Genomic DNA, 22,948 nt, shown 5'->3' with positions numbered 1-22,948 from the left:
CTCAGTGGCTTTGGTCTTGCTGAATCTTTTTGGCAATAAACATTAATGAGTTTGGGAGCATTCCAGCTTCTACTCACTGCCAGAATGTCAGAGAGTAGTCAGAGGCTACTTGACTCTCTGGGATAGCCTGAATATATTGTACCAGAGGCTAAAAGCTTCTAAGACACAGTGGTTGAGTCAGTGAAGTAATAGTAAGATGAATTATGGTTAGAGAAGAGAGACAAAGAGAAAGAGAAGAATTTTTCTCAACAGTTTCTTTCATATGGGTTGGAGTGTTAATCATATGGGTTTTGTTCAGACTCCTTGATTGAAGGAAAAAAGTTCTACAGTCTACAATCCCTGATGCCATACTATCCAGCTGAACACAAATGCTTACTATATTCCCTGCTCTCCATAAAATGGTTGATCAGCGCCTTAAATGTGGTCGTAAAACTTGCTCATTCTCTGTTTTCTGTTATTCCCAGGTAACAACAGTCCATTCTCAAACTTTTCTCATGAGCAGCAAGAGAACAAATTAGACCTTTTAGAGAGAGTACTAAAGCGTGAAAGCAATGCAGTCACTGGAGTTACCAATACAGCATTCTAGCTTACTGGTGACAACAACATTCACCTGTTCTACTGCTGGTTCCACTTCTGAAGAGGATATTGCAGTACTAGCTAATCTCTAACCAATTCCCACTCAAGGTCATGCAGTAGAAACACAAATAAAACACTGCTCTTATCTGACAGGAAAGAATGTGAAGTGTTTTTACAACTCAATCTTCAAAATATATATATATATATATATATATATATATATATATATATATATATATATATATATATATATATATATATATATTTTTTTTTTTTTTTTTTTAAATAAAATACTGAATCACTTCTTCCAGTTGAACTACATGAACCCTCCAAGCTGTCACATTTCCTGTTATTTCATGCTGAAATAAATTACGTACCTCAGACTGTTGACCTCAGTTGGTAGTGTCAAAAACACCTCCACTCCTCATTTCCACACTTTGACATGGAATGAACCTTGTCACATCACATGTAACGGCCGGCTTCTTTCATCATGCACCGTATCTCTCAGGTACTGATGCAGCATTAGCCAAATGAAGATGGAGGACCTTCTGCCATAAACCAAGATCCATTAGTCTTCATAAGCTCACTTTTATATTAGTTTCATTTAAATCAACCAACCCCCTCTTATTCATGATGATACTGTCCCCTCTGCTCTACTCCCAATGTAATATCACTGATAGAAGGATTCATTTCTGGTAATGACCTGGTGCACAACCTATTGTCCGGGCACACATAAGGTAGAATGACCTCTCAGATGACATTATCATCATCACATCAGCATGCCAGAATCTGCTCATATCCTGTTTCATCTAGTTTAATTTTATCAGTCTGAGATTGGCAGGTGCTGTTGACCTTGCGCTGAATTGTCCCCACTGTTTGGAGGTGAATGTATGCCAGTCAAAGTGAAATGAGACCAATAATGAAGGCACTTTTCCCCAAATGCGCATCGCTCATCCAAACAAGCAGTTTATCATTATATCTTTTTTTATTTTACAAAAAAAAAACCCCACACATTTTAACAGCATTTCAAAGAGTCTTTTCAAAATATATATATAATCTGTGAATGATTAATAAAATGTTTAGGTTTGTGTTATCTTTTAGTCTGTGCTTTATTTCCTATGGCTTTCTATAGGTTTTCTTCAGAAAGTATCATCGCTATAGAAAGTATCATCGCTCTCCTCTTCACTAGCCTTACTTTATTAATATGTCCAATAAAATAGACTGACCTTTGCCTTCCTGCAATGCTACCTGTTTTTGGTGCTCAATGCATTGTGCTCTGTAGTGGATGAGATGAAAACTGCTAGATCACATATACAAACATAAATACATTACCACTAAGAAACTGATATTTGCAAAGCAGATTCTGGATGGAATTTTACTTTGAGGCTAAACAAAATTCGTATTAAAGTCAAGATCTACGACAATAATTATGTGCTTCACCTTATGTATTTTGGAATGCTTGTTTATGATGTGCATCTCTTACTGATGTATGAATTTAGTTTCTGCAGCTAGGGGGCGTGGTAAGAGATACGCTTTCTCAGTGTGGGGGTGGGGTTTAACGGAAAGCACCACCCAGGGGGCAGACTAACCGGTTAAGGGGAGGGGCTTGCTGGTTTTGAAATATGAGGACTATAGGCTGCAGTTGCTCAAGAGGTAAGATTGGGATCAGGATAAAAAACAGACTTTATTACTAATTTATTCACATGTGAATGTTACAAGAATAAAACAACCCCCGGAACTGAAGGGATTTTTATTATTTGGGAAAATCGAGTCTCCCAGATTCGCTAAATCGGTTAAGTGAACCTTTCGTCCAGCATTTAACAGGAACCTGTGTGTGTGTTTGCTGAATTACACCAACACAGTCTGCCGTTACTGTCAAGAAATCGGAACATTTCATATTTTATTTTCCGTGGTGTTTGATAAACTGTATATTAGTGCTCGTCGCCATCACATAAGACTCGCTTCTTTTTATTGTTTGCTTGTTTAAAATCCTGAAGATCCCCTCCTCCACCTCCTCCTCCCCCCAATCCCCCCACGCTTTCTGGGACACAGAGTGAGCGCGCGAGAGCCGACACATATAATCCCGGATTGACCAGAGGAAGCACTGCGGTGTAGGGTGCACGAGACTGAACGCAGAACTGCGTGATATATCTAGATATTTTTTTACACACCCACAAACACCGGGTTGTCATTGACAGCAGCTCGAAAGTGAAAATGGCTCGGGCGACCTTAGGTGGGCGCTTCATCTCACTGCTCTGCTGCTGAAGGTGAGGCGTCGCAGGAGGAGCATCTCCACACGCACGCGCGCGCTCTTATTTATACACACATACACGCCAACGTTAGGTACCGAGCTGGAAAACACGGCACCGAGCTGTAAAGGTGTCCTTTACCTTTCGGACATTTCCTAACTAAAAAGGTACTGCTATTCCCAAGGAGTCGTCATTCATCCACTTTTTGTTATTTCCTTCAACAAACTGCCGTTTGTTTGCGCTCGCGCGTGGGCAGCAGCTGTAGACGTGCTTTTGGAAAACCGAATCAACAGACCGGACACAATACTGGATGTAATCTCACATGAAGGGGAGGATATAGTATTGGTGTCTAAACTGTGGACACACACGCACACACAGACGGATATTCGTGCTTTTACCAGAAGCGACAAAGCAGCGTTTTTCATCCGAGAGAGAGAGAGAGAGACGGTACCGTGTTTTGGACGGACGAGAAGCTGAAATCTCTGTCTCAAGGAATTATTGTCGGTGCGGGAGCTGCGGTGCGAGGTGAAGGAAGTTTGAGTTGAGCTCGAGCTCGTTGGGAGCGACACTGAGACAGACTCATTCTCCAGCGATGGATATCAAATGGCTGATTATAGCCTGTGTGCTTTTTGGTAAGTCGGTATTTTTACCTGATCACCTCTTCTGTGAAAATGAATGGACTTGTTGATCTCTCTCTCTCTCTCTCTCTCTCTCTCTAACACGTTTACTGTCCTGTGAAATTTTAGGCTGATCTCCTGCTTTATATATTTTTTTCATTCATTTGCAGACTACAGAGCATACACACTATACACACTGAGAAAAAAAGCCTTCGTCAAATAGATAAATGTACATATTAGGTGCATTGGCTCAGACTGAAGGCTGATAGATTTGGAGAAGAGAAGACTGACTGGTTGACTGGTTGCTTGCTCAGTGCCCTAAGTCGTGACTGATGTTAACAGAGTAATCCATTTTTTGCAATCTACAAACGCTGCTTTCAGAAAGCTTACAAAAGCCTGACAGTATGCAAGCTAATGGCAATGCCTGTAAGCATCTCCTACATGTCGTGATGCAATTTCTCCACAATTCCTTGTCTGTATTTTTAACAAGGAAATAAACAGTCATTGACAGATTTTGCTGATGATTCCTTTTAAAACACTTGTCCTGCTGTGACTAATCAGCTTTTGCAAGTACACTAGAGCTCGGCCTGGGGTTTAATATGCTTTCAGAGACCACTGGAGAAGATCAGTATTGCTCTATATGGGCGAATAAATCTTGTAAACATTGGAGAGGCTGATCAATGGCAGCACTCGCCTGATTCAGCTGATGGGCCTTGACTAATATCTAAGGTCTTGACCTGGCATTTCCAGTGAAGTCCAAAGTTGTGATGTGGCAGATTAGCACAAGACTAGAAGCTCCTGGAGTCAGAAAAGCACTCATGGTCTCCTGAGAGCAGTTGTTACCACAGACACATACACACACACACATGCATGCACACACCTACACCTGAGTGAGCTTAGATGGTTTACTATGTCATTATACTGTGTTCGCTCTGGAGGATGGCCGCATGGGAGTGTTTGTGACTCAGAGATTATGCATACTAGGAAAACAGTGCCTCTTTAAACCTTTCCACAGCAGCATCATTTTCTGAAGGTTTGTTTGTATATGGCTTTGATCATAGCAGTATTCAAAGTGATGATCAAATATTTATTCCTGCGCATTTGTGTGTAGTGCTTTGTTGTTGCTGTCGATTAATCTGATCGTGACCTGTGTCATTTATTAGTTTTAACACATCCATCTAATTCCTGGTAACTTCAGTCAGATCCGTGTCAAAAGCATCACTGGAACAGGGTGCTGCTATGTTGATATATTTTTCTAAACACTACTATGCTTGTAAACTTAGAGCTACAAGTATGTGCACAAAAAGTCTCCAGTAGCACTTTACATATCATTTGCATATTCTCTGCCACAGTCACACACGCCTCCCCCTCACACACACACCCATTCTCACACCCATTCAAATACACTCCATGCATCTAAACAAACAACAGATGGCTTTAGTTTCCTGGACAAGAGGCATGTTAGTTCCGCAGGGAGGAAGGAGATGAGGTGGGAATGGAGCCTGTCCCCACTGTGAGCTTTCCTAACATATCGAAGATGTGTCCTGTGCTGCCAGAGTTCCACTTTCTCCTCTCATTACAATCAACTATTAATTCACCTCCTTCTTTAGATTTCACTTGTACACTCTGGTAGAGGGAAAAGAAAAGCTTGATATTATTTGACATATCAGGCTTGGGAATCACTGTCATGTTAGATTTCAGAGTGACTTCGATGTAACATATGCCTGAACTAGTCAATGTCTCTGTATCTCTTAAGAGACCGTACTTCCTTCATTTTCCTGCAATGATATTCCTCAGTTTTCTTTACTAGCTAGATAATGTTAACGCTAATTTGAATGCATTGCGATTGTTCGCATCTAAACCATATGCCAGATTTCCCACAAGGCACCGTGGTGTGACAACACACTTTGAAGCGTCAGAGTTAGAGCTATTTTAAAATGTTTATGTGAAATCTCAAGGTAATTTCCTTGAATCTGATACAAATACATCATAGGGCTGGCTGACATGATAGAATGATTCTGTTAGTACCGTTGATTTCATTGTTCCTTTTTTTTGTAACAACGATTAAAGTTCTAGTTTCATAATGATGGTCCATGGTCAAAACGCAATATCGTGATGCACATCACCTTTTCCTGCCACATCATAACGTCAGCCTGCTGTCTGTCTGGGAATGAGCCTATCACAGAGAGACTGCTGTGCTGAATTTAGACTGGCGGAGCTGCAGGTGAGCTGGGGAATTTAGAAGTGGCATACTAGACACTCCAGACGTGGCTGAGGGTTGATTTTATTAAGCAGGTAGACAGGAGAATTTGAGGGGAAGAACATGCCTGTGGATCTGAGTCATTCTTCAGATCCAATGTGAATTTCCCAGAGAGGAGGAGGAAAAAAAATTCTACTTTTCCATTCTTCGAAAGCTTCTTTCCTCCCACGCCCTCTTCTTTCCTCTCTCTGTCTCTCTTTTTATCTATTTTTTTCCCTCTAAATCTGTTCACAAATCAGCAAGAGAGGCTATAAAGTGCTTTTCTCATTTACATTTACACATGCTTTGTAGGCTCAGAAAATAGTACGAGCAAATATAAAAGCTCTTCTTGTGCATCCTTCTGTTGCAATTAGTTTTCTTCAACTTTATTCAAAGGAAAACGTTTAAATGTTATAACAAAGGCTTCTAACCGGTTTAGGAAATGAGAACCAAACAGTTTCTTTTCACTTAGCCGACTTTCTGAATTTGATCAAACTTATAATAGTCTTTGAAACATTAAGTATGATGTCTGTTGGTCCGGTGTGTTTTTTTTTTTAAATACACATTGTACCACAGCAGTGTTAGACATTAATGTTTAATCCTTTGCAGGATAACTGCACACAGATTCCCGCTAGACTCAGCAGAACACTAGGAGAATATACAAGTAATGTGAGCAGTCATGTATGCATAGATTTCTAGCAGTAATACTTGAAATGTTTGATATTGAGGTTAAATTTCTCCAATTATGTGCAGCTAATTCTGTTATCAAAGTGAAGAAATACCGTTTCCCTTATCCACTGTTTGTCTATATTACCGGCATGATAATTTGTCAGCATTTATGTACATATTTAGTCATCATTGATGAACAGTTTCATGGCGATTATCCAGATATATGAAGAGAGATAGAGTGTTTGAGTGAGAGAGTAATCAGGTGAATGTGTGAGAGTGAGCTTGCAAGAGTGTGTGTGTGTGAGAGAGAGAGAGAGAGAGTTTGAGAGAGTGAGCAGGTTAGTGTGTGAGAGTGAGCAGGTTAGTGTGTGAGTGAGCATGTGAGTGACAGAGAGAGTGAGTGAGTGTGAGAGATAGTGAGTGTGAAAGGGTGTTCGAATGAGAGAGTGAGCTGGTGAGTGTGTGAGAGAGTGACGTGAGAGAGAGAGTATGAGAGTGAGTGAGTGTAAGAGAGCAAGTAGGTGAGTATGAGTGAGAGTGAGCAGGTGAGTGTGAGAGAGTGGGAGGGTGAGTGTGTGAGCGTAAGTGTGTGTGTGAGAGAAAGTGAGTGTGTGTATGAGAGACTTTGGAGCAGAGCAACACATCTTTCTTTTCTCTGCTGTATCTTTGCTTCCTGTGTACTTTCTGCCAAATAGATAAAGACATGAATGTCTTCAATCTCAAAACATGAACAGAGATTTAAATTAAGAAAATGACTCTATATGTTGTTTATCAGAGCGACTTCACTGTACAGGAATTTAATAAGTATCTTCAATAGGGGCTAGTTACAGCTATAACTTCACATTTATTCGCAGTCCTGACTGCAGCCGGCTCATAACCAGCTCCTCTTCCATCCTCTCCTCTGAGCAACAGGCATTACTATCATCATTCACCAATATGCTGGGGTTTACAATAGGACAAAAACACACTACACATGATCTCACAAGCCTAATTCAGTGAACCAAACCGAACTGTATTATTAACCTTAAATATTTATTAAATTCTGAACCAGACATCATGGAGCTCAAAGAGAGACCAGACTGACTTTCCCTTTAGCCTTCAACACTCAGCGTAATAAGGTCAAACTGAGTGGGCTTCAGGTTCACAAACCAGTGAGCAGTAAACTAGTATGTTAACACCGACTGCTATTCCATTCACTTTTCTCTAAAAATCTATTACCAGTGAAATTCCTAGAATTCATTTTGTTGCGAGAAGAAAATGGGTCATTAAGTTCAAATGGAGCATAGTTAGCATATGCTCTTCTGTCAAGCACTCTCCGCTTCCTGTATCACTGAAGTGTTTCAGTGTTTTTGTATTGTTTCTCCTGCTGTGCGGGGAACTGGGCTGAAGAAGCGTGTTGAGCCTGACTCTGTGGTTCAGAGTGAGAGCCTGCTGTGCACAGAGCAAAGTGGAGCCATTCGCAGGACTCAGCAGGACCCCCTGCTCTCCACTACTGTTACACAGAGCACTCAGCCATCCTGTCGTTATGCAACGTACATTCAGTCTCCACACATCTGCAGTCTCTAACTCTTCTACATAGAAATGTGATACTGATAGTCAGTCCATCGTGTTACGTGTACCATGAAACATCTCGGCATTTGTCTGATGCTGTGAGAACGTTCTTGTCTTATGATGACCAGAGAATGTTAAAGACATTCAGTGTGGTGTGATCTGTTAGACCACTAAAGTTAGAAATAGTAACCATTCCTTCCCTCACAAGCTTTTTTCTGAAGTTCATACAATAAAAACAAAGCTTGTCCTGTTCCTGAGAAACTAAAAAGCACAAAATGTTCTGAAGTCTTTCCTGTGTTGGAAAATTTACTGACAATTACAAAGCGGTTAACACCGGAGACTTCCATAATCGTCAAATAAACGCCTCCTTCCAGAAAACATCACATCTGTAATTATATCATATATGGAGCGTCAGAATTAATTGATGCTATACATCGACCTACATAAAATTATGACCACCAGCCTAATATTGTGTTGGTCCCCCTTTTGCTGCCAAAACAGCCCTGACCCATCATGCAGTGTGTATTCTGACACCTTTCTATTAGAACCAGCATTAACTTCTTCAGCAATTTGATCAACAGTAGCTCGTCTGTTGGATCGGATCACACGGGCCAGACTTCACTCCCCACGTGCATCAGTGAGTCTTGGCCGTCCATGATCCTGTCACCGGTTCACCATTGTTCCTTCCTTGGACCACTTTTGATAGATACTGACCACTGCAGACCGGGAACACCCCACAAGAGCTGCAGTTTTGGAGATGCTCTGATCCAGTCGTCTACCCATCACAATTTGGCCCTTGTCAAACTCCTTACGTTCATTTTTCCTTCTTTTAACACATCAACTTTGAGGACCAAATGTTCACTTGCTGCCTAATATATCCCACCCACTAACAGGTGCCATGATGAGGAGATCATCAGTCTTCTTCATTTCACCTGTCAGTGCTCGTAATGTTATGCCTGATCGGTGTCGAAACGATAACGTATTAGAACAAGTGCATGAATATAAACCTGAGATTGAGATTATAGACATTAATTAAAGATCAAAGCGGCTCCCAGTGGCTGGTCTCTTGAGTGTGTATTTGTGTGAGAACATCATATTAGAGTCTAGACTCTCACACTGTTCCTTATTTATCCTTAAAATTGAAAGCCTGGTGGAAAAAAATTATTAGAAACAGTCACTATTGCAGGATCAGATTTTAACTCTGGCTAATGGACATTTCACTATTTTGCAGATTGCTAATTGTGTCCTCTGCTCATTTTTTTGTTTTCTTTTTCTATTTAGCAATAGGCTGGAATTGCCCTCACTGGAGGTCAGGCAGGTTGTTTAAACTGGGTGTGTCTTGATCTTTATCTCACTGCTATCTCTGTCACTTCAGCATTTGTTGTGTGGGAAAGTAATACCTGTAGCCTGTGCTTGTGTGGTAGACATCTTTTTTTTCAAGGCAAATTTAACATTTTTCTCTGTCGTGTGTGCAGGTAAATGAGAAGCATTGGACATTGGGTCAGTGTTTTTGCCTGAAGAAGTTCTGATAAGATGGGAATGTGTGTATGAGAACATGTTCCTCAACATGTTCCTCCCCCTTGGCTGTTAAACAGGATCTTTTTCCGACCTCCTGTAATCCCCTCGCTGCCTCAGGCTGTCTCACAGTCACAGAGAAGCCTGATCATCACGCCCCCTGCAGTAAAACTTTCCTCAACCTGCTCGTCTCTGAGCAGGGGGTCATCTTTAATGACTAGCCTGATTTTTTAACCTTACACTTTACAAAGGATGTCCTGGTATGTGCATTTGTTAGGCTTGAACAGCTGAACACACGCCCTTATAGTCAAGGCTGACGGAAAAACACAGACCCACAAAAGCATATGGAAATGCCTCAGAGCATTTTAGTCATGTAAGGTATTAGCCACAGTGCCTTTACATCCTCTCTGAATTAAAATGAAAGATAATCTCTTATTATAATCTCCCGATTTTCCGAAAACACACGTGTGCTGTCATTTTGACTCTCTCCTGCAGCCAGTGATCAGACTGTGAGTATGAACTGAGGCCGATTTACTCCAAACAAGAGACTATAAACAGTTGAAGCTCAAGCCATAGTGTCAAAATAATCACTCCAGCTGTAGTTTTTGGGAATCATTTGGAATTATTGGGATTTCCGCATTTCCAAATGTAACCATCATAAAAGTGATCGTAGATATCTGTATTATTTATGTGAGAACACGTCAGACTTGATTAGTCTCCTGAGATCTGCAAATCAGACATGTTTTAGTCAGGAGGGTTTTTTTTATTTATTTTATTTTCATTCTATTACTGATGTGTCTACAAACCAGATGTTGCTGTGGCAGAATTCTGGAAAACAGCCATAAAAAGACTAAACATCTGGCTTTGTCAGGAAAAGTAACCTAAATTTACATGCCATTTTGGCAAACTCTCTTTTCCAGATCGATTTTTTATCTTAATTTTATACAACTGAGATGTTGAGTCTTAGGGGCCTTTCTCAAGGGCCCAGCAGAGGTAGCTTGGTGGTCTTCGGATTTGAGCTCACAACCTTTTAATTAACTTTTAACTACTGAGCTACTCCTTCCCTAAATAACTCAAGTAAATACAGGGAAATGTTTGTTATGCATTTTTTGGTAAAATAATATTTAATTTCCAGTTTTCGGCAAAGCTCAGTGGTTTCAGTCATAGCAACATCAGAATATCTCCTGACCGTGGTAAATATCTGGGCATCTGCTATGCAGTGTGTTAACTGTAGTTTCAGCCAGAGCTCAGGAGGTTAATCTAGTTAATATGTTACGCCGATGATTTAAACAAAAAAAAAAAAAAGATGGTGAGCTTAATAACTTTGCCTTGGCTGTCTGCCTTTAGGAGCCAATTTAAGAAAGACAGCAATAAATAATCTACCCAGTCAACATAAAAATATCTAGCTCCTTGCTAGCTGAGAGGATGGATATGTGCCAAAGCAAAGTAGACACACCTGATCAGTTCAGTTAACTCATTTCCTCACTGTAAACTTATAATTCTTTACAATTTGGCAGGTTGTTTCAGCATTACTAGATTAGGATGACAGTGTGTCTTATAGTGGAGTTGGAATAAACAGAATTTAAAATGTTGTAATTTCTGTTTTCTTTGTAAATGTATCCTGTCACCTGTAGTTTTTAAATCTGTTTATACTAGAAAAATGTCAAAAACATCGAAATGTGAAGGGATTTCCCAGGCTGCCACACACACACACATATTCTTTAGTATACAGCATTGTGGCTTTCATTAACTGTATTCAGAAGACTGCTATCTGAATGCTTTCCTCAGGTGCAGAAGCATGACTAAAGATTTAGGAGAAGGACAAGAAAAGGAGGGAAGGAAGGAAGGGGTTTAACTCCCAGCAGGGTCGCTGCTTATTTTATTCCCCACAGCAGCACAAAAACCTCATGTGACTAACAATCACTACAAACAATTAACACACCAACAACTAGAGACTAATTAATACCTAATTAGCGTCATTTATAATCTGAGGCCGAATTCGCAAAACATACAAACGGAAATTCTAAGCACAAAAGTAAAAGCTGTCATTCACAAAGAGTCCACATGCACTCACAATTAGAGGTGATGTTTACTGAGTCAAACTGCAAAAATTGCTTCAATAGCTGTGTGAGAGTGGAGAGAGAGCGAGAGACGTTAACTGGTAACAGCTCGGTTTGGGTGTGTGTGTGTGTGTGTGTGTGTGAGTGACGGTTTGCTCTGTTGATGTGTTTGCTCTGTACAGACTGTGTGCTTAGACGTTGGTGGAGCAGATCCAGCCTCCTAATGCATGGTTGCTGATGATAAGCTACCACTCTGTGTAATGGACAAAAAGAGAGACGGCGGGTGCGGGAGAGAGACGCACTGGATGTTAGGATTTAAAGATGGCTAGAAAAGAGGAGAAAAAGGATGGTGTAAGTGGAGCAGGTGTGTGTGGTAGGCCACATCAGACACTCAAAAAAGCCCAGACAGGGACTGGGTTGCAGAAAGGCCATTAGGCTCCAGCTCAGCGGATTGTCCATAAACACTAAATATTTCAACATGTCTGTTGTTGATGGATGGATTGGGAAAGGAGGGTGGGGGTGGACCTCATGCCTAGAATTATTCATGAGGGGAGGTGGAGATGCAGAGGAGCATGGATGCAAGGTGCAGATGTGGCCTTGGCATTCATCGCAGCCAGCTGGACACATCACACGCTGCTAGAACCTAACATGGGGTCGGGTGTACAGTGGCCCCGAGAGGGTCATGAATCACTGGTGGATAACATGCTCCCAACATGTATGTAATGGAATGCCACGCTTCTTAGAGAGAAAGTGAAATATGGACACGATGCAGCAGTAGAAGTGTGTGCGCGCGCATAAGACCCACGCTGCAGGGCTTCTAAACTCTTCAGAAACAGAGAACATATCTATGTCTTCATATATATACTACAAGACTCTCAATATTTAGAGAGATTTATCTTTATTTAGATTTAGATTTACTGCATTTGGCAGATATCCTCACCCAGAGTGATGTACAGAAGTACTTTGAAGTCTTTATCAATAAATAGATCCCGATACTGGTTCACTAGTTCACAGACTAAGAATACCATCATGCTGAGTTTGAGGTGCTAATGTCGTAAGAAAACACTCAGACAACACTTTCTTTTAGTTAGAGTGCTAGTTTAAGTACCTCAGGAAGAGGTAGGTCTTCAGATATCATATGAAGACAGTCAGTGATTCGGACGTCTAGGGGAAGTTCATTCCACCACCTATATGCCAGAACAGAGAAGAATCCTGATGCAGGTCTTCCTCGTAGCCTGAGAGGTGGTGGATCAGTGCAGCAGTGCTGAAGGATCAGAGGGAGCGTGGTGCGGTGGAGGGTGTGATAAGAGCCTTAGGTGGGCGCAGCTCTGTTTTTAGCTTTGTATGCAGGCATCAGTTTTGATGTGGTAAAATCAGAATATCTGATGTAGGCAGCTACAGGAAGCCAGTGAATGGAGTGTAGCAATGGGGTGGTGTGGGAGAACTGAGGAAGGTTGAAAACGAATCACGTAGCTGAGTTCTGGAGCAGTTGCCGAGGCAAACCTGCCAGGAGAGGAGAGGTGCAGTAATCCAGTCTAGAAATGACACACGACTGAACAAGCACCTGCGCGGCCTGTGTGAATAGAAATGGACAGATCCTTCTGATGTTGTGAAGGAGAAATCGGTGTGAGCATGTCAAGTTTGTGGCTTAGTAGTTAGCATGTTCGTCTCGTACCTCTAGGGTTGGGGTTTTGATTCTCACCTCCGCCCTGTTTGTGCGGAGTTTCTTCCCATGCTTCAGGGGTTTCCTCTGGGTACTCCAGTCCTACGACATGCTTTGTAGGCTGATAGCTGTGATTGTGCCTTGTGACGGATTGGCACCCTGCCCCCATCCTTGCCTTGTGCCCTGGGATAAACTCCAGGCTCCTTGTGTGATGTAAGCGGTATAGAAACTGAATGGGTGGATGTCGTGCTTTTTCTTGCGTTATGCACATGTTTCAAACTACACTGGATTTGCATATGTTAGTACTCTACAATTGAAATGCATAATTTAAACACTCCTGCTTTTTAGAAATTCACTAGAACTCTCAGTCTACAGCAGTGCTCAAGGTTACACAAATGTGTTGTGGTCCTGGAAAACCTGTCGGATGTCAACATGGTTGATTTCTAGCAAATTTTAAATGAAAAGTTAGAACCCGGCTCTGGACAAAATACAGTTTTCCTGTGAAGTGCAGCAGTTTCCAAACTGGGAGTCGGAATTTATTTACAAACGGGGCTGAGAGCAAAATGCTGTCTCTCTCTCTTTTTTTTAATAAAAATAATATTATCATGCTAGCTTTGACATATTTGGGTGCTGCTGTTTTGAAAAGCTGCTGCGAGCCCCATTTTAACAAACCATTTTTAATTAAAATGGCAAATGCTATTTTTTTGGCACCTGGCCACTAGATTAGAAGCTCAGCAATAAAAATGGACAAATTTCTCCGTCTAGCTAATTCATAAACGAAATATGCAATATGAATTTGATTCAGTGGAACAACAGAAGTCTAATACGTGGAAAACTTTTATTGAATGTGGAATGATAAATGTAAATAATGCTAGTGTATACAAGCAATAAGGAACCAAAATGGCTCGAATGTCAGAGCTGGTACACTGCAAAAAGAGTAACCAGATATTTCTTTGTACGCACCGAAACGATGATCACCTTTGCAAACTCCTGTCTGTGTGAAGCTGGATTAGATCCAAGTATTGTTAGAAGCTGGATATTACAGAGGAAATGAGGTGTACTTTTTCAAACACACCTCCCGAAATGTAAGCTTCTCACCAGGCTGGTAAATCAAGCAAGGAAATATTTCTTTGATTTTAAGCTGAACTTAGCATACACATGTTACTGACTTTTAATAAATTGTTCAAATGTTACAATAATCCAAAAATAATAAATCTGAAAAACAAATCAAGGTTTGGGGGTTAGAGAAAATGTGTATTTTGGGTAGTTTTTTTGCCAAAATAGTTTGGGAACCCCAGTTCTAGTGCACACTTTGGCATCTTCACTTGAAGAGCACATAAATATTCTACCAAAATAATGTAGAAAGGTTTTTTATTGACTTTTTTAAAACTTGCCTTGGCTTTTTGCAAAGATCATGTTGGGTAAGACGGCAGCTTCTGCTCTATTCTGCTCTTTCTTCTCTAACGACTGTAGGCTATGAATAAAGGTGGGTATAAAAATAGCCCTAGTTTCCAGGGTCATATTTATTATTTTTATATTTTAGTGTTTGCTTATACAATAAAAATTTAATCAACAAAGATTAATGTCTGCTTTTAGAAAACCTGTGTTGGTGTGTTTGAGATCAACATGAGAACGTGAGCGTGTGTTTGTGTTAATTAACTTACGCCTCATGTTCGGGAAGTGCGGTGAAATGGAGAGCATGTGGTTGAGCTGAGCTCATGGGGTATTAATGATGTACAAGCTATGCTACGGAAGAGGCAGTAAAGCAGCGGATTGCTGGCATGTGGAGGGTTTTTTTAACGTGTGTGAGAAAAATGCTAGAGAAATCATATAGAGTATACTGTCTGAGTTTCGATGTCCCCTTCATCCCATTTTCAGGCTATGCCGATGATTCATCCTTAGCAGGAAAGTGTGCCGTGTTCTGACCTGCGGCTGACTCCATGCCTGTTATAGCCACCTGATCCCAGCTCTTTGAACTGTAACATTTCACATCACACACATGTTTCAACTGTGTTATACTTTTAACACACACATGGTTCATGTCAAGGGTTTGGCTTGCTTTGCACATGTAGTTGTTGTCCCGTGTGTTTCAGGTGGGAGAATCTCTTAGCTTTGTGTGTAAGTCTTTCCAAGTCCTGAGGCGAGTCTTTAAACTCTGTGACACTTTGTAGATCACTGCTCCAGAGCAGGACTAATTTAAAATGCAGGTACAGGAATATGGAGACTGAGAGATGAAGTGTAGACACAAGGCAGAGACAGAGAAGGAGAGAGAGAGAGAGAGAGAGAGAGAGATAATGGACTAATTGCAGCACGCATGAGCGGGTTTATTCACATGCTTTGTTTTTGCTTTATGACAAGAACGATGTTGCCTTTCTGCGTCCCGTTCAGAGTGGATAACTATACACACTGCTGAATGGTTTATGCCCACTGAGTTCTTCAAAGCAATGTAGTGGTGTTAATCAAAGGCCAGCTCTCTCACCTATTGCACTTAACAGCAGATTTCCTTTTGAAGTACAAGACAGTGCAGCCGTAGAGAGCTGAATTGTCAGCCATTATTGCGCCAGCGTCCCACTTTTCGGTTCGTGTGAGTTGTCCATTAGCGTGTACGGACGGTCAAAATGCTTATCGCTAATGACTAGATAGTCCAAGCTAGCCTTGTAAGTGCTTTTGTGCTCCTTGTTGGCATTGTAATGCACCAGTCTTTCAACGACAGCTACTAATGCAAGCTGTAGATGTGCTTAATGGTTTCTGAAGAGCTGGAGTACTTTGTAATAGCAGCCATGGCGCCATCACCGTTCACAAACACACGACAAGCACGTCTCTTATCGCTCATCACACCGCCTCTTGTGTCGAGCCTCGTGTCTGTTTCTGTTCTGGCTTCTTTAAAATGGTGACGCTTTGAAGAATATTCTGTACTCTTCAGACCCACTCCCTCCTCCTGTTCACCTGTTACCCCATAGCTGAGGCCTGAAGGAAAGAGCTTTTTTGGGAAATTGAGTGGAAACGCATTCAGTTGGGCAGATGTGAGCCTCTATTTAACATAAGGCCACAGTGTAAAAGAGCGTAATGCCCTGCAGGCCAGTGCCAACATCCTCCATCTGTACATCGCCTCACTGCTGCCTCCATTAGCTACTCCTTTCACTCATACCGAGCAAACGCAGAGTGTTCGGGAGCAACACGAAGCATCACGCTCGGGTTAGTACAGACCTGGTTAGATGTGTAGTTCAGGAAGGGCAGACAATAAATTGAAAACACGTTGCTTGTTTACTAGATTCCTGTGCATTATAGGTTTGTAAGATTATGTCCACCAGGTTATTCCATTTCTCTGCAAATGGACGCCTTCAGGCCAGTTCTGTGGTGTTTTCAGAGCTTAAAAATGACCTGGTGCTGCTATAGACTGGATTTCTACCCTGTAGCTGTTTCATATTTATAAACGACATTGCTCATGACCCAATTTTAATAAACACTATCAACCTCTTCACATGGAAAAAAAAATAAGAACAGGTGTATAAACAGCCTTCATCACATTTATCAGGGTGTTTAGGAGCTAATCAGCACCAAGCTGTAGTAGTTAAATATGGAAGTGCTGAGAGGTTTTTTTTTACTGACTTATTAGAGGTGTATTAATGTGGTGAAGGTGGAAGGTGGTATAGATGTCAACTGATTTGCCCTGAGTGAGTCGTACATCCAGGAAAAAAAAAACTCTCGTATATATCTGCAGATTCATAAGCTCTAAGAAACATCCTGCTAGAGACTGGGGACTATTCCCATTATGTACTTACTCATGTTCTTGCCACTGCCATTTGCTTCTAAAAGAAAACAATAATCTAAAAAATTTCATACATTTGTTCATTTTTTTAGTTGGTTTGTTAAATTTGTCCAGCTTTATCTTTTATCTCTTACTTGATCTTTACTTCTTTTGTTTTGCAGGACCGTGCAAAAAAAAAAAAAACGTACAGGACTCACGAGAAATTTGATTACAGATCAAAACAATTCACGTTCTCATGTTAGGACAAAAGCAGAAGTTCTACTGTTTTGATGAGCAATTAAAAATCATCAGCCCAAGAACAAAAAGCAGATCCTAATTAATTAGCAAAGTAGATTTTTTCCCTCTCATTTCCAACACAGACTCTGAGATTAACTTTGCAAAGAAATAGGCAAAAAAACAAACAAACAGACAGTTATTAATCAGCCTTGTTTTAGTTGCACTATTCTCTTTTGTTTGAGTCTCCATTGATGGCTTTGTATATTTCTCAGTTTCCCAGCATTTTCTGTTATTTTCTCATTTTCTATTTAAATTTGAATCGTTTGTTTACGTTGAAGTGTTTGTTCATCTGATTATGTTAATGTGCTCATTCCAGTACATTATGCAGATGGCTCTCGGATGGATGGCAGATGATGGAACTAAATGGATAAGAAACTGTGTAATTGTTAAGTTGACAGGGTTTTCAGCAAGGAGACATTTATTTAACTTGTTTTGTTAGGACTCTTCACTGTCGGTGCTTTCTTACAGTCCGGGGTAAAGCTGTAACTGAGGGCTTATCTTTTATTTTTCCTATTAACTTCAAGCAAGAGAGAGGAAAAAAAAGAGAGAGCGGGCGACGTGACTGCTTATACAATGTAAGTGATAACAGGAACCGGCTTGTTTCACAGACTTTAAATACAGCTATAAATGGATAAAACAGTAAGATGTGTCATTCTTTTAAAAGAACGGAATTGTTCATTGCTGGTGAATTACTGTGTAGAAGAATAAAACACTGCAGGGTTATTGGAAATGGAAAAGAAGATATTGGAAAATAAATGGGTGAAATAAACTAGCACATCACCCCTCCTTAGCATTGATTATTTCCTCGTAATAGCACAACCCTGTTAGGTTTTGATTCTTTTCCTTGTACCAAGTCTTTCCTCTGGAGGTTTAATTCCTGAATGCCACAGATGTAAATTGTACACATTCAAACATAGTCATTGTTGTTTCTTTCTTTCTTTTCTTTTTTTTAACTTCCCATTGTCTGGTTTAGAATGGCGAGGTTACTAAAGTGCATTTTTGGTGGCAAAGAATAGCTGGAATATACCAAATCTGCACGCCAGAAAGAGTGAAGTATTAACTGTCAATTAAAGTGATGCAACATTAGACGTCCACTGCAACATTTAAATTATTAGCAGGGTGAAATATATATTACAAAAATGTGAAAGCTCTGCTTGCCAGTGTGGGTAATTTCACACACTACTGCAATAGTTTACTCTCATTTGGTGGTTGGCAGGCATTAATTTCAGACCCTGCTTGTGTTGTTGTGACTGTGCTTTAGGCTGAGGAACATTTCTGCATGACTGTGGTTCCCTCACATCTGTGTGCTTTTCAGAGGGTAGCTGTGAGATGGAGTGTAAAGTGTGTGCAGTGTGCAGTGTGCACACCATTAGTGTGGGGTCTCTGTTCTTCTGAAGATGAGTGTGTGTGTTGTCCTTTTCCTCTAGCCCTTCTGGGTTGAAACGGAGCACAGCTGTTCCCCTCTTGCTCTACCCTTCAGTCAGCTGCATCTTCTGGCTCAGGTGTTTGTTTTAAACACTTCAATGTTTGGGTTTGTTTGTGTGCAGCCTATGCAGAATGCTCAGTCCAAGCATAAAATGAAGGCCCTGAACTTGAGAAGTAAAAATTACAGCACGCTAGCTGAAGTATGAAGTGGTAAGCGTTAGTTTTGCTGGTTTCTAGGCTTCTCTTGGCAAAGAGCTAAAGTGTGAATAAGAAGTGATGTCTTTATGCACCTGAGAAATGAAAGCATTGCTTTAGCTGCCCAGGCATGCATCTGTGATGTGAGATTATGTGAATGGAGATTAAAAGCCTAGTCACAGGCCCTAATGAGGCTGTTTCTCAGGAGAGGAGATTAGAGTCACACTTGAGTGGTTGGATTAGTGCTTGATTCCCCCATCTGTTGACCTATGCACAATCCTCTTTAGAGTTGCTCTAGGACGGCTTGGGACTGTGTGGAGACCATCCGTGATCAACTTAACCTGCAGGACACTACTGAGAGGAGATCTGCTATAGAAGGAATTCTGAGCAATCCCTCCAGCTCCTGCAGAAAACCAATCTTGCTCGTTACTGCATACAGGTTTGACCAATCCTGCTTGCTGCTTTTGACCACTCCTACAGAAAGTTTGATCAGTCTCTCCTGCTCCTGCAGCTACTCTTGACTGAACCCATCTGTTCCTGCAGAAAGTTTGATCAGTCCTGCCCACTCACAAAAAAGTCCAATCCTACCCATTCCTGGGAGAAAGTTAGACCAATCCAAAGAGAGTTTGATGAACACCAATCACAGCATCCAACATCCATAATGCACCTGTCCCTTGTCTTTCATGCTTCATGCATATCGCCCAATCCCAGCACCCATAGAGGAGGTGGGTAGCATGGTGATAACAGCTGTATCACTGAAAATGCAATGTAAAAGGGACTGCTTAAAGACTTGATGAAATTGTGAATTATACAAAGAACTGGAATCTTCTATGACTGGCTACAATTACCTGTTATCATGCAGCTTACTTTAAATGCCAAAAACCTTAAACAGCGTTAAAATAGTCTGAACAGCTGCTCATTCCACCTCCACAGCTGGATTTGCAGTGGACTCTCAGTAGGTTTATCTTGCTGTGCTCTGGTTTATTCCAGCTCGGGCTGTATAATGCCTCTGATGGGGGATTTAGGAGCCCATTGTCTGCAGCACTCCAACTTCGGTGTCCTCATGAGCCAGTTAAATTTGCCTGCATGGATTCAGTGGTGTGAGAGAGAAACGTGAACAGCAGGAATTCTCTCACATGTGAAAAGGAAGAGTGGGCAAGATAAATAGAAAAGAGAAAAAAAGAGAGAAGACAGCAATGCCTACGAGAGGCAGGAGAGAAGGATTTTAAATCTGCTCTGGTTGCATTAGCTTGTTAGAGCACATCGTTAACAATTTGGGAGGCTATTTTTACGTTGCAGTTTTGTGTATGATTGTCCTGGATGAATTATTGAAGACACAATTGTGTTAAGCATATGGACAAGATGAGAAGAACAATTCAGTAGTACTGTCATCTAGGGACACGGTCCTTTGTACATTTTACACTCATTATGTCAGTGTCTGCAATTCTCCTGTTGGACTTTCTCTTGCTTGTTTGTGATGCTCCTGTCACCAGACCTTGTGTAACTCTTTGTGCTTCTGTATCACACAGTGCTGTGGTCTCTTCAGTCTCAGTCAGACAGCGAAATGTCCTGTTTTTGTCTTTCAGTGTTTTGCTGAGCTCGACCACAGAAAACAGATCTCTCTTGACTCATGAGGAAAAGGCTCTGGAGTCAGGAATATAAAGAAATGTGAAACTCCAGCCATCAAACACACAGAGCATTGTAAACAGCTGGCTTTTTTTTGGGGGCGTTTTGTAAAACGATCGCAATCATTTTAAAACGACTACAAAGTAAGAAATTGTCTAGCATTTCCATGTCGTTTTCACCATCCATCTGTCCTTCAATTTTAACAAGGTGCTCAGTCCTTGTTGAGGAAAAGTATCATCCTCACAGCATGCTGCTCCACCCCCATACTTCACTCCTGCAGTGGTGTTTTTTGAGGAATGAGCTAGGTTTAGGTGTTAGGTTTGCTCCACACACAACGTTTTAAATTTTAAATGTATTTTTTTTGGCCAAAAAATTCTCCCATTTCTGTTTCATCAGACTACTGAACTTTATGGCATATTGTAGCAGGGTCACTCCATTGCTTTCTCCAGACATGCTTCGACGTGTTTTTTTCTTTAATAACTTTTTTCTGCCAAGCTCCAAAGGGCCAGATTTATACAGAGCTCTTAATATCACTCACTGGTACATGTTCACAGCTTCTTTTATTTTTTTTAGATTCACAGACTGACCAGTGATACATGAATTAAGCACGTCTTTTATCCAGAATATATATATATATATATATATATATATATATATATATATATATATATATATATATATATATATATATATATATATATATATATGATTCACAGGTGGAGTATAAACTTAGTATATAAACTTATAAACTGAGTATAAAGTTTCCTTAGTATAAACTTGGAGCTTCCACAGTACACCCACGCAAATAGTGTTTTTCAGTTACTAATTTCTGTCCGAATATTTTCTCTCAAAAACCAGTGTTGTGTTACATTAATTAATCTCAAGGGTCAGTCTTTTAAAGTAAAATTTGACAGCACAAAATATCGAAGTGGCATTTGTAATCCAGATGACATTTAAGGGGTTGAATACTTTTGCAAGTGCTGTGTTACTGTATCAGAATGCCATGTGAGGTTTGGTTAGTGGAAATGTTCTCATTGGGCTTGGATGCAACAGAAAAGTGTTCAGCCTTTCACCTGGAGATCATGAGGATGAACCTTGACAGTCCCATAGGCATCCATGGCCACGAGTATAAGAGAGGAGAAGTGGCGGTGCTCTCTTGGTGGGAGGGGTCACGCATACTCTCTCCCCTGTCAATCACAGAGACTTCAGCCAATCATAGGCATCTGTGAGGAGGTTCATGGCACTTCCCTCCAAGTGTGTGAGCTACCTCACGGCTCAGCATAATCAGAATTTCTCCCAGGCGAAGGCTATTTCAGGTAGTTGTCATATAATAAGGGAGCGCTGGCTGTTGGTTGGGAAGTGGCCAAGACTAAACTAAAGGGGAAAAGGACACATACACAATATAGGCAAAAGTTTTCTTGACAAAACACCAAGCAGAAAGCCTTGAAGGAGTGAAGGCAAGAAGACAAATATATTCTCCACACTCATAAGCTACTCACGCATCCAGAAATTAATGTGCTGTGTTTTGAGTCATTTTTTGGACTCACTGAGCATAGCTGTGAGTATGGATTTGCTCATTTGTCATCTAAATAACCTTTATAGCTGTGCATGCTGGTGCTCAGTGAGGCTACTCAGGTCCATTGACTAGCACTATATGATGAAGGTGAGTAAAAGGCACGCACAGCACATTGCTGTTACAAATGCTTCTCCACTGAATATACTGGTGTGTTTTCAGCGAGGCTACAGAACCTTTTGGGGAAGTAAAGATTTCCAGGAATATTATGATGAGGGCTAGTTCAGGACAAGTTCCTGTTTGGTGTACCCACTGCAGTGTAGAGGCTGGGCTTGTTAGATAAAATAACTTGGATTTATATTAATGTATAATAGTCATGTCAGTTTAGCTCGAGGTCAAAGTACAGTTACATGGCAAGCATGGAAGAGGAGAAGGAAGTCACCTCATCCTTTGTTGCATTTTAACAGTGTCCAAATATCTAGCAGGTACTGTGGCTAACAATTTAGTTGGTCAGTGTATGTATATATTTGTGTATGTATGTGTGTGTGTGTATATATATATGTATATGTATATATGTATATATATATATATATATATATATATATATATATATATATATATGTATATATATATGTATATATATATATATATATATATATATATATATATATATATATATATATATGTATATGTATATATGTATGTTAGGTAGTCATGATGCATGTATAAAGCACACGGTCATGAGTTGTGTCAATTTTTTGTTACCTCTCCAAGCAGCATGCCACTTACAGCAAGTACAGCCCACACGAATGCAACATTCTGGCCTCACATCTAGTGTAAAATGAAAAGCACAGCGGGAACATTCTTCTTTGCCAGACATGCCATGACATCTCTAATATAAAATAAGATTTAGTGGTTGCTTATTAGCTAAAGCCACATTTGGAAAATGGTGAGTAAGAGTCTAGGTCATTCTGTGAAACTCCCATTTGACCAATTGGTAATATT

At 40.6% G+C, this 22,948-nt stretch overlaps 1 protein-coding gene across 2 annotated transcripts in view; it reads left to right on the top strand.

Moving 5' to 3' along the window:
* Positions 1 to 2,203: 2,203 nt before the first annotated feature.
* Positions 2,204 to 22,948, top strand: part of igsf3 (immunoglobulin superfamily, member 3) — a 126,939-nt gene continuing 106,194 nt past the window's right edge. For both annotated transcript variants that reach the window (XM_058392110.1, XM_058392109.1), the window contains exon 1: positions 2,204 to 3,457. In XM_058392110.1, coding sequence (XP_058248093.1) covers positions 3,418 to 3,457 — 40 coding nt within the window. In that variant the 5' untranslated portion in view covers positions 2,204 to 3,417. The remainder of the gene's footprint in view (positions 3,458 to 22,948) is intronic.

The sequence above is a fragment of the Hemibagrus wyckioides genome, linkage group LG06, assembly GCF_019097595.1.
Source record: "Hemibagrus wyckioides isolate EC202008001 linkage group LG06, SWU_Hwy_1.0, whole genome shotgun sequence".
NCBI classification, from domain to species: Eukaryota; Metazoa; Chordata; class Actinopteri; order Siluriformes; family Bagridae; genus Hemibagrus; species Hemibagrus wyckioides.
This window is presented reverse-complemented; position numbering and strand designations above follow the sequence as displayed.